At 42.1% G+C, this 16,558-nt stretch overlaps 1 protein-coding gene across 1 annotated transcript; it reads left to right on the top strand.

The window, feature by feature from the left end:
• Nucleotides 1–4,152: 4,152 nt before the first annotated feature.
• LOC118936808 (NACHT, LRR and PYD domains-containing protein 3-like) lies at nt 4,153–15,320 on the top strand. The gene is made up of 9 exons (XM_036934171.1): nt 4,153–4,184; nt 8,763–8,949; nt 10,725–10,891; nt 10,989–12,789; nt 12,873–13,046; nt 13,126–13,299; nt 13,468–13,641; nt 14,207–14,253; nt 14,390–15,320. Exons 2-9 carry the CDS (start codon nt 8,879–8,881, stop codon nt 14,941–14,943), a joined length of 3,162 nt encoding a protein of 1,053 aa, XP_036790066.1. The 5' UTR covers nt 4,153–4,184; nt 8,763–8,878; the 3' UTR covers nt 14,944–15,320.
• Nucleotides 15,321–16,558: the final 1,238 nt, after the last annotated feature.

Below are 16,558 nucleotides of genomic sequence, written 5' to 3'. Positions count from 1 at the left end.
CAACCTAATGGTAGAATGGATAGTAACAGTGTTGGGGTATCAACCTAATGGTAGAATGGATAGTAACAGTGTTGGGGTATCAACCTAATGGTAGAATGGATAGTAACAGTGTTGGGGTATCAACCTAATGGTAGAATGGATAGTAACAGTGTTGGGGTACCAACCTAATGGTAGAATGGGTAGTAACAGTGTTGGGGTACCATCCTAATGGTAGAATGGATAGTAACAGTGTTGGGGTACCAACCTAATGGTAGAATGGATGGTAACAGTGTTGGGGTACCATCCTAATGGTAGAATGGATAGTAACAGTGTTGGGGTACCAACCTAATGGTAGAATGGATGGTAACAGTGTTGGGGTACCATCCTAATGGTAGAATGGATGGTAACAGTGTTGGGGTACCAACCTAATGGATAGTAACAGTGTTGGGGTACCATCCTAATGGTAGAATGGATGGTAACAGTGTTGGGGTACCATCCTAATGGTAGAATGGGTAGTAACAGTGTTGATCCTGATCCTAGACCATTTAAATATAATTTTTGGTTCCTAAAATGGTTCCATAGTGCTCTATTCTCTATGTAGTGCACTAGTATCGACCAGGGCCCTATTCCCTATGTAGTGCACTACTTTAGACCAGGACCCATAGGGCTCTATATAGGGAATAGTGCCCTGGTCTAAAGTAGTGCACTACATAGGGAATAGGACTCTGGTCTAAAGTAGTGCACTATATAGGGAATATGGCCCTGGTCTAAAGTAGTGCACTATATAGGGAATAGGGCTCTGGTCTAAAGTAGTGAGCTACATAGGGAATAGGGCCCTGGTCGATACTAGTGCACTACATAGGGAATAGGGCCCTGGTCTAAAGCAGTACCACTATATAGGGAATAGGGCCCTGGTCTAAAGTAGTACCACTATATAGGGAATAGGGCCCTGGTCTAAAGTAGTGCACTATATAGGGAATAGGGCTCTGGTCTAAAGTAGTGCACTACATAGGGAATAGGGTACCATTTAGGACTCATTCTTTAACTTGGTGAGTATTCCACCACACTTCTGTCTGTTCACCATTGGTTGGCTGGGAAGCCTGTAAACATTCATCTAATACACACACATTAAGAATGAGACACACACACACACACACACACACAGTAACGCAAAAACATCTACTGCCCCGTGTCCCTGAACAGGTAAATAATGTGCCAAACAAAAACCAGAACAGGTAACCATAACAACAGGGTGAAAAAAAACAAACTGTTCCGGTCGTTCTGCTTAGCTGATCAGTCCTTCATCTATCGCTAAGCAACGGTCACTAGGCTGACACTACAACCCAGAGCCATGGATACAGGAAACTGGCCCATGTCCAGCTGTAGCATACGGGTCCATACAAATAGGCTCTAATCTCAACTGGCACCCTCTTCCCTATGAAGTGCACTACTTTAGACCAGAGCTGTGAGGGAAGTAGTACATTATATAAGGAGGAGGGTGCCATTTGAGGGTATGATCATAGACTACAAAGTTTGTGTGATTGTCTCTGGTTTAGACGTGACAGTCTAGTGTGCAGAGATGAGTGGGAGAGGGGAGTCTAGAGCTGTTTTCGAATACCCATACTAACATACTGTATACTACATACTTAATGAGAAAATACTACATACTATTAGTTCATTTTAGTATACAGTATACTACATACTATTAGTTCATTTTAGTATACTGTATACTACATACTTAATGAGGATATACTACATACTATTAGTTCATTTTAGTATACTGTATACTACATACTTAATGATTATATACTACATACTATTAGTTAATTTTAGTATACTGTAACCGACCAGCTCGTTGCTTTCTCTACCGGAAGTTGATGCTGTTGCTATGCAACCTCTTGCTAGCTAGTTAGCGTAACAAATTACTAGTTAGACATTGTTCGACTTTGGGTGTGTTATTAAATTCAATCTGGAGTGCTGGACGCTCAGACAGAGGAGTAGGGTTGATTTGAGCTTTCTGGTGCTGCTGGAAACAATTTAATTACGTTTTTTTCCCCCGATGTTTACTGACACTGGTCATATTCAACGGGTGTTGAGCGCCTCGTAAATTCATTATTCTGCGCTCTGGTCTCTCAGGCGAGATGCTCTGAAATCGGAGTAGAGACAGAGAGAATTTACGAAAGCACAACGACTATACCATTTAGCTAAGCGAAGAATGACGGGAATAATCAAGTCAATAAACGTTGAGTAGTTAGTTGGCCTGTAGTTAATATACTGACACGTTTGATGTATAAGTAGCCAACTACTGTAGCGTTAGGTAGGTAGCTAACATACCGGTACATACAGCTGTAATGATATGATGTGTGGTTCGTAAGGACAGCGCAGCTAGCAAATTGTCAGCCAACATAACGTGTAAGGTAATTTATTTGAAAAGTAATTACTTTATTACATTGCTCAAAATGTTCTTAACATTTGTCATAATTAGTTAAAGCAATTAATTTGTATCCGCTGTCGTTGGACTTCAGCAACATACTTTCCACTATTTTCTTCAAATCTGAAAACGACGTGAAGCCCCGCCCATTTCATGAAGAATTGCATTATGGGCCCTAAAGTGCGGAAGTAGTGTCCTCTGCGTATAAACTTCATATTTTGGCAAATTTTGTACGATATCCGGAAACTTTTGGCATACTAAACTATATCATACTATGACCATTAAGCGTACTATATACTCAATTCACGTCACAAATAGTGTGGTTAGTATGGTTAGTATGAGTATTAGAAAACGAACTTCCATCTGAAATGACACCCTATTGGAGGAGATGAGGGGAGACTAAGATTACCATCTGAAATGACACCCTATTGGAGGAGATGAGGAGAGTCTAGGACTACCATCTGAAATGACACCCTATTGGAGGAGATGAGGAGAGTCTAGGATTACCATCTGAAATGCCACCCTATTGGAGGAGATGAGGGGGTCGAGGACTACCATCTGAAATGACACCCTATTGGAGGAGATGAGGGGAGTCGAAGATTACCATCTGAAATGACACCCTATTGGAGGAGATGAGGGGAGTCTAGGATTACCATCTGAAATGACACCCTATGGGAGGAGATTGTAAACATGTATTGTGATGTTATTGGAATGTACTTACTGTATTTGCATACTCACTGTGAATGTGTCTGGGAAACTGGCTCTGAGAATTTGGCATTCAACTTAAAACCACAGACATTTATTTGATGAATATACTATACAGTGTTGGCCTGTTAGAGATTCATGAGAGAGACTGATTATCAACACCACCACCTCAGTATATCAGTAGTTTTGTCAGTGAGAGCCTCACGTCTGGAACACATTGACCATTGACAGACATAAGGAGCTGTGTAACCTGTCACCCCTTTACCAATGACTTGAGAGTGTCTGAAGGACATATAAGGAGATGTGTAACCTGTCACTCCTTTACCAATGACTTGAGAGTGTCTGAAGGACATATAAGGAGCTGTGTGACCTGTCACTCCTTTATCAATGACTTGAGAGTGTCTGAAGGACATATAAGGAGCTGTTCGACCTACGTTGATCTACCTGCCCAGAAACTACAGTTAAATTAGCTAGCTGGCTAAATCTGTCACATTTACAGAAATTATGATTGATGTGAAGTATCTCTGTCAAATACATTTTCAATAAATGACAGGAAAAGGAATGGAATGTATTTGTCTGCGCATGTCTATCTCTGAATGTGTGTTGGTCTCTGTGTCTTTGATTAGTGTGATTAGTTCAATGTAACTTCACATTATAAATAGTCTATTTTTAACTTCATATGCTATACATTATAATCAATATTTTGGGGGGTTTATAGAATCATTGTCATTGTCTATCATTGTTACCATAAAAACACAGATATGAACGTCTTGCGTCCCTCTGCCGAACCTGGTTGTTGTCACACTGCCCTCTGCTGGTAGTACTGTAAAACATCACTCAAACAAATCCTAATATAAAATAATACAAAATGCACGTCTACCAGATAGAATATGAATTTATGGGCTGAATACTTGCATTAAGTGTATGAAAACGTTACATGACATAAATATGAATCTATAATATAATCGTATACATGTTGAACCAGCCCACTGTGTTGAAATAGGAAGTACATTTACAAGGAAGTAAATGAAGAAATGGACAATATCGGTAGAAGAAAAATGTTTCTAAGGTTTGTACTGTACCGTTCTTTTACAATTTTATGGAGAAAAGTGGTTCGGAGGAGTTAGGCCATCGCACAGAGGGGTAAGACATCCACAGAATTGTTAAATTATTACAATACTGATTTAAACTTTCAATAATAATTATTTTAGGCTTCCTTACATTGATGCTGATTCATATTGATCAGCCTAGTCAATATGAATCAATGTTATATTATAGTCTACAGGGCTATGAGGTAGGTAGGGTATGGGAGATTGACTGCACATGATCGTGATTATTATCTTTGCGCTCTTTCACTTCCCGGGGGAAGACGTGTATCACGTAAACTAGTTTCTTTGAAAAATAAAAGTAATTCTCGTCAATTCGTGCAAGTAAAAGTGACGTGCGGCAATGGGTATTGAAACCAAATGAAGGGCTCATGTGAAAAGTTTTTGCCGCGATCACAACAACTCGGAGCTCTGAAAAATACGATGTCAGCTCTCGAGAAAGAGGACGGTTCAAATCGATTTTTCCCAGTCAGATTTGGTTTTTTACCGAGAACCCTGTGGTTTTGAATGCGACATTAAGTTGATAAACTCAGAAAGGTGGTGATCTGCTTTGCTCACTAGTTACCACATCCACAAAGTAAGAAGGTCCGCCTAACCGACCAATCAGATGAGGGAGGGTGATGACGCATTAGCTTACCCGACCAATCATATGGTTGCGGGAAACGCTGCAATCTCCAAATGGGTAAATCTCGAGTTCAAGTTTTGAGGACCAAATAACGAAACACATTCAGGAACAAGAACTGGCAACGTCACTAAAATTCATACATCAGGAAAATACAAAAGTTTTGGCGAAAGAATTAAGTGGGCGTTTTTCTTTTTTTCAATAACTAGTATTTAAATGATTAGATCAACTGTTTGTTTTTTACGCACTACAAAGCCTTGACAAGAATGACGCGCTCGGCCCACTATTTATTGTTTCTGCAGTAAGGATTCACCCTCTTCAGAGAATTATTGTGTAACTTATCTGCAGGTAATCGTTGTTTTGAGCTCAAAAAGCACCTCGTAGCTGTATGTAAACCAGGGAGCGAAATGAACGGCTCTTTCACCGATGCAATTCGGTTACCGACGTTCACCAAAAAGATCCGTTCAAAAACAACCTGTCGTTATCGAACGACCCATCACTAGTTGAAACGGGAAATATTTGTATAAGGAAGTAGAGGAAGTAACGGACGTTATCGTCGAAGAAAAATGTTTCAGAGGTTTGTAGCTTTCTTTTACAATGTAATGTAGAAAAGTATTTTTGAGAAGTTAGTTCATCATAAAGAGAGAGATGATTTAGGGTTTAAGACATCCGCCAAGTTAATACAATATTGATTTAAACGTTCAAGAATGATTATTTTAGGCTTATTTACGTTGGTATTGATTCATAGTGATTAGCCTAATCAATAAGATCCAATGTGATGTGAGAAAGGCTACAGGGCTATGAGGTATGGTATTATTGTTATCGGTGATTGACAGCACATTAAGGTGATTATTATCTGAGGAAACTGGCTCACTTTCACTTCCCGAAAGAAGACATCGGAATTATGTATAGCTGTCAATAAGTAAAATAGTCTGTCTCGTCAAGTAAATGTGACGTTTAACAATGTGCATATAAACTATTTAAATGTAGGGCTAAATCACATGTCAACTTTAAAGCTTTCTGGTGACAGATGAGGAAGGCAGTGGTCTGTTTGACGAACTGCAGATGCGCTCGATATAACGTCACCGGCTCATCTATGCGCGTTGTGAACCACGGGTTGAATCGTCAGCACGCCTTTTCTCAGAATGAAATTCCCGGTGCGCCGGGCGAGATAAACTGATCGCACCTCAAGTGAACTCAAGCAGAACATGAGTCTCTTCACTAAACCAGGGATGTGCAACTGGCGGCCCGCAACCAATAATAATAAAAACATTGTTTTGGAACTCAGTCTGGATCTCAACTTCCTGTTGACCGTTAGAATAATAGAAAACACAGTGCAGTTAGTAAATGTGGTTGAGCATCAGCAGTCAGTCTATTAGCCCATGTTAGCTACATGTTTTTAGATTGGTAAATTAGTCTAGCGGCTAAACTTGTGGTAAGCATGGTTGAATTACCAACCGCGGTGGGTCCCATTGATCATCAGTTATCATATTAAAAACTGTTAACATTTGCCTCCACCTCATGGCAACATGTCCCCATGGCAACATGAGTAGAATTATCTGTAAAACTGAAAATGTTTTCTCCTGCCCCATGGGGGTGTATGGATGTGGGTATGCAGACCCACGAGACACTGAGGCCCCTCATGATGACTGACATTTTTTTGTGGCCCCCACCTTATCAATGTTCTCCATCCCTGCACTAAATGATAAGGAGAGGGAACTACCTGAATTTGTCCAATAGAAACTCTCGTTGTTGAAACATTTTGCTCTCCTACCACATTAATTATCCTAACCTGCCACGTTAATTATCCTAACCTACCACGTTAATAATCCTAACCTGCCACATTAGTCATCCTAACCTGCCACGTTAATTATCCTTAATCTGAGGTAATGGTTAGGCACAAGGTTAGCAGTGTGGTTAAGGTTAGGTTTAAAACCTGTTTGGGATAGGGGGCAGCATTTTCATGTTTGGATGAAAAGCGTGCACAGAGTAAACATCCTGCTACTCAGGCCCAGAAGCTAATATATGCATATTATTAGTTGTATTGGATAGAAAACACTCTGAAGTTTCTAAAACTGTTTGAATGATGTCTGTGAGTATAACAGAACTCATATGGCAGGCGAAAACCTGAGAAAAATCCAACCAGGAAGTTGGAAATCTGAGGTTGGTAGTTTTTCAACTCATTGCCTATCGAAAATACATGTTATATGTTATTGTTAGTATAAATACAATATAATATGGTCATAATAGTTTGTAGGCCATAATAGTTTTTAGGACAAACCGTTCAGACGCTACATAAGATTTTGTGAGAAAAACGATTTTCGGGATGTCTCGTGGTCTGACAAACACCGTTGAAGCTCTGCCATCTTCAACCGCAGATGCGGAAGGGCGATATCGACGGATTCATCGACGAAGCTATGGATGCAAGGACTGACCAGACATTATATCAACATTAAATTACAGTTTTAACCATGTTTTAAGGCTACGGTGATTGTTTACAAACATTGGGGTAAAACAAGCTTATATTTTGGGTTCTGATGCAGTACGACAGTTGAACTGAACTCATGAGGCATTTATAAGTTCTATTCTTCAAGAATGGATCAGTATTGTCACGAACCGGCTCAAAGCCCGTAACAAAAGGGAGACAACGTGGAGATAAGGAGTAACAAAACATATATTTATTAAATAAAGTAAACGAAGTTCAAGATACAATGGTAATGGTGTAATCAGTCATGTAAGTCAGTGTTTTGCATGAATGTGATAATGCAGGGTGTTGAAAGGTGCCAAAGCAAACAACCAAAAACCACCAAGATACACAACAAAATCCAAAAGGTGTCTGCATGGAGTCTCCTCCAAGAATGGGGAAGTGGTGTATTTGTCCTTGGACACACCGGGCCCAGGTGTTCCCCATGTAGCTGACGACCCTCCAAACTCCGCCCACCGGCATCCTAATAAGGAAACGAGAACAAAGAGAGAATACGGCAGACAGAGTGGGAGGGTCGTCACAGTATACAGTATATCATTAATTCATAAGTCCAAAAATGGATGTAGCAACTAAGGATTCTAGCTTTAAAGACCCAAAGCAGGCATGTTTATATCAATATCAAATCATTTCTGGTAAACAATTAATGAAGTACTTTGCTGTAATGGATTTCCCCCAAAAAATGGTCTGTTATGGAATCAGGGGATCCAACCAGGTAGACTAGCTGTTGTTATGTAGTCAGGGGATCCAACCAGGTAGACTAGCTGTTGTTATGGAATCAGGGGATCCAACCAGGTCGACTAGCTGTTGTTATGGAGTCAGCTAATGGGGATCCAACCAGGTAGACTAGCTGTTGTTATGGAATCAGGGGATCCAACCAGGTAGACTAGCTGTTGTTATGAAGTCAGGGAATCCAACCAGGTAGACTAGCTGTTGTTATGGAGTCAGGGGATCCAACCAGGTAGTCTAGCTGTTGTTATGAAGTCAGGAAATCCAACCAGGTAGACTAGCTGTTGTTATGGAATCAGGGGATCCAACCAGGTAGACTAGCTGTTGTTATGGAGTCAGGGGATCCAACCAGGTAGACTAGCTGTTGTTGTGGAATCAGCAAATGGGGATCCAAGTCAAATCAAATGAATAACATATTGGACTGTGTATCTTTAATAACATAGTGGACTGTGAATCTTTAATAACATAGTGGACTGTGTATCTTTAATAACATAGTGGACTGTGTATCTTTAATAACATAGTGGACTGTGTATCTTTAATAACATATTGGACTGTGTATCTTTAATAACATAGTGGACTGTGTATGTTGGATACAATATGAAGTCGCTGATTGAACTCTTTGACCACAGATAGTAAATGTGTTGTCATTGTTTATGGTTCTTCAACAATGTTCAGAAATATTGACTGTTCTGTTATTTCTTATTGTAGCTGAGTGAGTTTTGACTTACATCAAAATTAGTCTCTCTGGGGAGAGAGAGGAGGAGACCACTGCCTCTAAAATTAGTCTCTCTGGGGAGAGAGAGGAGGGGACCACTGCCTCTAAAATGAGTATCTTTGGGGAGAGAGAGGACGGGACCACTGCCTCTAAAATGACTCAAGACACCAGTTCAAAGTGGTAAGAGATTAAATGTAAAATATACATTTCTCTTAAAGATATAAAACTAAAGGGAAAAGTGTTCCCAACATTTTTGAGAATGACACAAATATTCGTTTTCACAAAGTCTGCTGCCTCAGTGTCTTTAGATATTTTTGTCAGATGTTACTATGGAATACTGAAGTATAATTACAAGCATTTCATAAGTGTCAAAGGCTTTTATTGACAATTACATGAAGTTGATGCAAAGAGTCAATATTTGCAGTGTTGACCCTTCTTTTTCAAGACCTCTGCATTCCGCCCTGGCATGCTGTCAATTAACTTCTGGGCCACATCCTGACTGATGGCAGCCCATTCTTGCATAATCAATGCTTCTAGTTTGTCAGAATTTATGGGGTTTTGTTTGTCCACCCACCTGTTGAGGATTGACCAAAAGTTCTCAATGGGATTAAGGTCTGGGGAGTTTCCTGGCCATGGACCCAAAATATTGATATTTTTTTCTTCCCCGAGCCACTTAGTTATCACTTTTGCCTTATGATAAGGCGCTCCATCATGCTGGAAAAGGCATGGTTCGTCACCAAACTGTTTCTGGATGGTTGGGAGAAGTTGTTCTCAGAGAATGTGTTGGTACCATTCTTTATTCATGGCTGTGTTCTTAGGCAAAATTGTGAATGAGCCCACTCCCTTAGCTGAGAAGCAACCCCACACATGAATGGTCTCAGGATGCTTTACTGTTTGCATGACACAGGACTGATGGTAGCGCTCACCTTGTCTTCTCCGGACAAGCTTTTTTCTGGATGCCCCAAACAATCGGAAAGGGGATTCATCAGAGAAAATGACTTTACCCCAGTCCTCAGCAGTCCAATCCCTGTACCTTTTGCAGAATATCAGTCTGGCCCTGACTTTTTTCCTGGAGAGAAGTGGCTTCTTTGCTGCCCTTCTTGACACCAGGCCATCCTCCAAAAGTCTTCACCTCACTGTGCGTGCAGATGCACTCACACCTGCCTACTGCCATTCCTGAGCAAACTCTGTACTGGTGGTGCCCCGATTCTACAGCTGAATCAACTTTAGGAGACGGTGCTTTCGCTTTCTGGAATTTGGGAGCCCTGAAGCCTTCATTCACAACAATTGAACCGCTCTCCTTGAAGCTCTTGATGATCCGATAAATGGTTGATTTAGTTGCGATCTTACTGGCAGCATTATCCTTGCCCGTGAATCCCTTTTATTGTGCTAAGCAATGATGACGGCACGTGTTTCCTTGCAGGTAACCGTGGTTGACAGAGGAAGAACAATGATTCCAAACACAACCCTCCTTTTGAAGCTTCCAGTCTGTTATTCGAACTCAATCAGCATGACAGAGTGATCTACAGCCTTATCCTCATCAACACTCGCACCTGTGTTAAGGAGAGAATCACTGACATGATGTCGGCTGGTCCTTTTGCGGCAGGGCTGAAATGCAGTGGAAATGTTTTTGGGGGATTCAGTTCATTTGCATGGCAAAGAGGGGCTTTGAAAATCATCTGATCACTCTTCATAACATTCTGGAGTATATGCAAATTTCTATCATACAAACTGAGGCAGCAGACTTTGTGAAAATTTATATTCATTCTCAAAACTTTTGGCCATGACTGTACATCATTCATTTAAAAGGCCAAAAATTTATTTAACAATTGCAGACTGTAGCTTTAAAAGAAACATCAGGACTTCTAGAAGTTCCACTATACAGTTGTTAAAATGAAGTAGATGAGGATTTGATGTGATATTGATGAGGTGTTCTGTCTCCCTGTTTTGTTCAGTGTCCAGAAGCCCAGAGCAGAGTCACCTACAACCAGCCTGCTATCAATGAAGAGTGATCAGCCACCTGCTTTCAGCCAGGAACCATTACCAGATGACAATAATGAAGTGGAGAGTTTGGACAGTGAGGATGCATTAAAGATCACACACAACCTTCTGGACAGAAGAAGTAAGACTGTGTTTCATACAATATCACAAAGAACGGTACAAAGGCCATTATAAAACACACCAACTTATGAGTCCCAACTCTCATTGTTTTCCCACAGGTCAAACTCTGCTGACAGTCCAACAAGACGTTAAGGCTAAACTGAAACACAAGTATCAACACATATCTGAAGGAATTGGACACCATGGAAATCAAAGTTTGTTCAAGGACATCTACACAGACCTCTACATCACAGAGGGTGGAAGTGGAGGGCTCAATAATGAACATGAGATTAGACAGATCGAGATGGCATCCAAGAAACTAACCACACAAGAGACACCAATCAAATGCAACGACATCTTCAAGCCTTTACCTGGACAAGACAAACCTATCAAAACTGTGCTGACCAAAGGAATCGCTGGCATTGGAAAAACAGTCTCTGTGCAGAAGGTCATCCTTGACTGGGCAGAAGGAAAAGCAAATCAGGACGTTCATTTCATGTTTCCTCTTCCTTTCCGTGATCTGAACCTGAAAAAGGACCAATACAGTCTGATGCAACTTCTTGCCCACTACTTCTCAGAGCTGAAAGAGATTGACAGCATTGAAGATGGTGAAACCAAAACTGTTTTCATTTTTGATGGTCTGGATGAGTGTCGACTTCCTCTAGACTTCAAAAACAATGAGAAATGCTGTGATGTCACGAAACCAACCTCAGTGGACGTGCTGCTGACAAACCTCATTAAGGGGAATCTGCTTCCTTCTGCTCTCCTCTGGATTACCTCAAGGCCTGCAGCAGCCAATCAGATCCCTCCTGAGTGTGTTGACCAGGTGACAGAGGTACGAGGGTTCAATGATCCACAGAAGGAGGAGTATTTCAGGAAGAAAATCACAGATCAGAACCTGGCCAATGAAATCATCAAGCACATGAAGACATCAAGGAGCCTCCACATCATGTGCCACATGCCAGTGTTCTGTTGGTTATCAGCCACTGTCCTTGAGATGATGCTGAAAGAGGCAGAGAAGGATGACATCCCCAAAACTCTGACCCAGATGTACTCACACTTCATTCTCATCCAAATCATTGTGAAGAACAAGAAGTACAACAAAGCCACAGAGACAAACCCCGAGGAACTGTCTCAGTCAGACAAAGAGATGATCCTGAAACTGGCAAAGCTGGCTTTCCAACAGCTGCAGAAGGGCAACCTGATCTTCTATGAGGAGGACCTGAGAGAGTGTGGCCTTGATGTCACAGAGGCATCAGAGTACTCAGCATTGTGTACAGAGATCTTTAAAGAAGAATCTGGGGTGTACCAAGACAAGGTCTACAGCTTTGTGCATCTGAGCATTCAGGAGTTTCTAGCAGCAGTGCATGCTTTAGAATCATGTCTGGACAAGAAGGAAAATGTTTTCTCCCCCACTAGTGATGATGAAGAGAAGGAGTCAATCCAGTTGTCGGACTTACACAGGAGAGCAGTGGACCAGGCCTTGAAGAGTAAGAATGGACACCTGGACCTGTTCCTCCGCTTCCTTCTGGGTCTTTCACTGGAGTCCAATCAGAATCTGTTACGAGGCCTTCTGACACAGACAGGAAGTACAACACAGACCAATGAGGAAACAGTTAACAGAACAGTCAGGTACCTTTCAGACAAGATCAACCAGGAATCCTCACCAGAAAGGATCATCAACTTGTTCCACTGTCTGAATGAACTTGGTGCCAATTCTCTTGTTGAAGACATGCAGACCTCCCTGCGTTCAGGAACTCTTTCTGAAACAGAGCTTGAACCTGACCAATGTTCAGCCCTGGCTTACCTGTTACTGATGTCAGAGGAGGTGCTGGAGGAGTTTGACATGAAGACATACAACACGTCAAAGGAAGGTTATCAGAGGTTGCTGCCGGTAGTGAGAACCTGCAAGAGAGCACTGTAAGTTCTGTTATTGAGTTGATGTTTACAGTATCATTATAATGAAGGACTTGTATATCTAACAGATGATCTCCTCTCTCCAGACTGCATGGCTGTAAACTCGCATATGAATCTTGTGAGACTCTGGCCTCAGCTCTGCAGACACCAACCTCCCCCCTGAGAGAACTGGACCTCAGCTACAATGACCTGGGAGACAGAGGAGTGAAGCTGCTCTGTATTGGACTAACCAGTCCACTCTGCAACATACAGACACTAGTGTGAATTAATTATCTTCAGTATGAGTTATTATGTGGATGTTTTAAACATGTGTTAATCTTGTGTTCTTCTGCCCTCTAGTCTAGGTCAGTGTGGTCTGACAGAGGGTTGCTGTTCAGATCTGGCCTCAGTCCTGAGTTCACCCAACTCACAACTGAACCAACTGGAGCTGAGAGACAATGACCTGCAGGACTCAGGAGTTACATTGCTGTCTGCTGGACTGGAGGATCCAGACTGTAAACTACACACACTTGGGTAAGTACAGCTGTTACATTCAGATCGGTACTGAGCTTAGTAAAACAAAAACTCTCAAAATCTGATGTTTCATCACAATATTTGTGTCATGTACAAATGAATTGGTGTCCTACAAGATGATTGACACCCGTACACCAACCTAGACAGCTGTTGTGTGTCTCTTTGTAGGCTGTCTGGCTGTCTGGTCTCAGAGGAGGGCTGTACTGCTCTGTCTTCAGCTCTGAGGTCAAACCCCTCCCACCTGAAAAAGCTGGACCTGAGCTACAATCACCCAGGAGACTCTGCAGGGGGACTGCTTTCAGCTGCTCTGGTGGATCCCACATTTAAACTGATGAAGCTGAAGTAAGTCAGAATAGATGTCCTAATAGTGTGAGCAGTGGTTGTGTCATACTGTATGTAGTGTAGTAGGGTCAGTAACATGAGGACATGATGGTAGAATTAAGGGGAAGTTTACTCAGCAGGCTGAGCACTCCAACACAGCATACATCATCACCACATGAATACTCTTCTTCTGCATCTCTGATATCCTGTTGGAATTGTACTCTGTTCTGTATGCAGTAGGTAGGATAGAATACCTGTATGTCTCTAGTAATGAATTGTACTCTGTTCTGTATGCAGTAGGTAGGTTATAATACCTGTATGTCTCTAGTAATGAATTGTACTCTGTTCTGTATGCAGTAGGTAGGTTATAATACCTGTATGTCTCTAGTAATGAATTGTACTCCGTTCTGTATGCAGTAGGTAGGATAGAATGCCTGTATGTCTCTAGTAATGAATTTTACTCTGTTCTGTATGCAGTAGGTAGGATAGTAATGAACTGGGATAGTGCACCAGAACACAACAATATGGTTTAAATGTTGACTGCTTTATTAGGTCTTTGTCAGTCAATAACCTGTTTCTCCTACAGTGTGGATCATGGTGGAGAGTGCTGGCTGAAATCAGGACTGAGGAAATGTAAGTCTCTTCAATCCTAATTAACTGCATATTCAGAACTATAGTAACATAGTAACCAATCAATACTTGTTCTGTACCTACAAAACAACATTTTATATGAAGATGTGGTTTGATTAAACTCTCATTTTGTCTACAGATGCCTGTCATCTCACTATGGACCCAAATACAGAAAACCCAAACCTGATACTGTCTGAGGGGAACAGAAAGGTGACACGGGTGGTGGAGAAGCAGCCTTATGAAGACCATCCAGACAGATTTGACTCTCTGTACCAAGTTCTCTGCAGAGAAGGCTTATCTGGAGGTCGTTATTACTGGGAGGTGGAGAGGGATGGTACCGGGGCTGACATTGGTGTGGTGTACAAAGGAATGAAGAGGAAGGGAAGGGAGGATGACAGTTGGATTGGATCCAATAGGGAATCCTGGTGTTTATACTGCTCTCATAGTGGTTATGAATTTAACCATACTGCATTCTGCAGATCCATCTCTGGTCCTGATTCTGACAGAGTTGGAGTGTATCTGGACTGGTCAGCTGGTACTTTGTCCTTCTATAGTGTGTCCTCCTCTGGTACACTGACACACCTTCACACAGAACACACCACATTCACTGAACCCCTCTATCCTGGGTTTGGGGTTTACTCCTCCTCCTCAGTGACCCTGTGTCAGATAGATGACCAACACATTCAGAGGTGAGTCATAGCAATGTTTCATCATTTGTTTCCTCTGGAATCATTCCTACAATTAGATTAGTAGTAGTGGTGTGTTTTAATGGGTTCTGTTGGACCTACAGACAGTTAGATTAGTGGTAGTGGTGTGTTTTAATGGGTTCTGTTGGACCTACAGACAGTTAGATTAGTAGTAGTGGTGTGTTTTAATGCGTTCTGTTGGACCCACAGACAGTTAGATTAGTGGTGTGTTTTAATGGGTTCTGTTGGACCTACAGACAGTTAGATTAGTGGTAGTGGTGTGTTTTAATGGGTTCTGTTGGACCCACAGACAGTTAGATTAGTGATGTGTTTACAGGTGAGGACTGAGGAGCAACATGATGATTTTGAAGCATTTATTTTATCTAGTCTCACATAGCACGTGACGTCACATCTCTAGGGGGGTATGTAACTCATGATATCTGGTGACTTCACATCTCTAGGGGGTATGTAACTCATGATATCTGGTGACGTCACATCTCTAGGGGGGTATGTAACTCATGATATCTGGTGACTTCACATCTCTAGGGGGGAATGTAACTCATGATACCTGGTGACTTCACATCTCTAGGGGGGAATGTAACTCATGATATCTGGTGACTTCACATCTCTAGGGGGGAATGTAACTCATGATATCTGGTGACTTCACATCTCTAGGGGGGAATGTAACTCATGATACCTGGTGACTTCATCTCTAGGGGGGAATGTAACTCATGATACCTGGTGACTTCATCTCTAGGGGGGAATGTAACTCATGATATCTGGTGACTTCACATCTCTAGGGGGGAATGTAACTCATGATACCTGGTGACGTCATCTCTAGGGGGGTATGTAACTCATGATACCTGGTGACTTCATCTCTAGGCGGGAATGTAACTCATGATACCTGGTGACTTCACATCTATAAGCAATGTCCACCTGAGGGATCCTGAGTGTCGCAGACCAGGGTTCGATCCCGGGCTGTATCGCAACCGGCCGTGAGGGCGGCGCACAATTGGCCTAGCGCTGTCCGGATTAGGGGAGGGTCTGGGGTAGGGGAGGGTTTGGCTGGTGTAGCGGAGGGTCTGAGGTATGGGAGGGTTTGGCTGGTGTAGGAGAGGTTCTGGGGTAGGGGAGGGTCTGGCTGGGGTAGGGGAGGTTCTGGAGGGGATGTTCCGGGGTAGGGGATGTTCCGGGGTAGGGGATGTTCCGGGGTAGGGGATGTTCCGGGGTAGGGGAGGTTCTGGGTTAGTGGAGGTTCTGGCTGGTGTATGCCGCCATTTTAAACAATATATTTTTCTTATTGTTCTCATCTTATTGACTTGCCTAGTTAAATAAAGGTTGAATAATACATTTAAAGAACTGTAACATCAGTATTGACTTTATGGAAGTTGACATGGTGGGTTATGTCACATTTAGGTAATGCATCCTACATAGGGAGCTGTCCAATCACCCTTTATACTCTTGTTGTATTGCTTATGAAGACTGTATGCGTAGTGGTGAGAGCGTTGGACTAGTAACCAGAAGGTTGCAAGTTCAAACCCCCTAGCTGACAAGGTACAAATCTGTGGTTCTGCCCCTGAACAGGCAGTTAACCCACTGTTCCTAGGCCGTCATTGAAAATA

The sequence above is a fragment of the Oncorhynchus mykiss genome, chromosome 10 (genome assembly GCF_013265735.2).
Source record: "Oncorhynchus mykiss isolate Arlee chromosome 10, USDA_OmykA_1.1, whole genome shotgun sequence".
NCBI classification, from domain to species: Eukaryota; Metazoa; Chordata; class Actinopteri; order Salmoniformes; family Salmonidae; genus Oncorhynchus; species Oncorhynchus mykiss.
This window is presented reverse-complemented; position numbering and strand designations above follow the sequence as displayed.

Excerpts from the sequence above, each read along its gene's own strand:
- LOC118936808 (XM_036934171.1), top strand. The coding sequence starts at position 8,879 with ATGAGTATCTTTGGGGAGAGAGAGGACGGGACCACTGCCTCTAAAATG. Across the intron at positions 10,892-10,988 it reads CAACCTTCTGGACAGAAGAA|GTCAAACTCTGCTGACAGTC; the intron begins GTAAGACTGTGT and ends GTTTTCCCACAG. Across the intron at positions 12,790-12,872 it reads AGAACCTGCAAGAGAGCACT|ACTGCATGGCTGTAAACTCG; the intron begins GTAAGTTCTGTT and ends TCCTCTCTCCAG.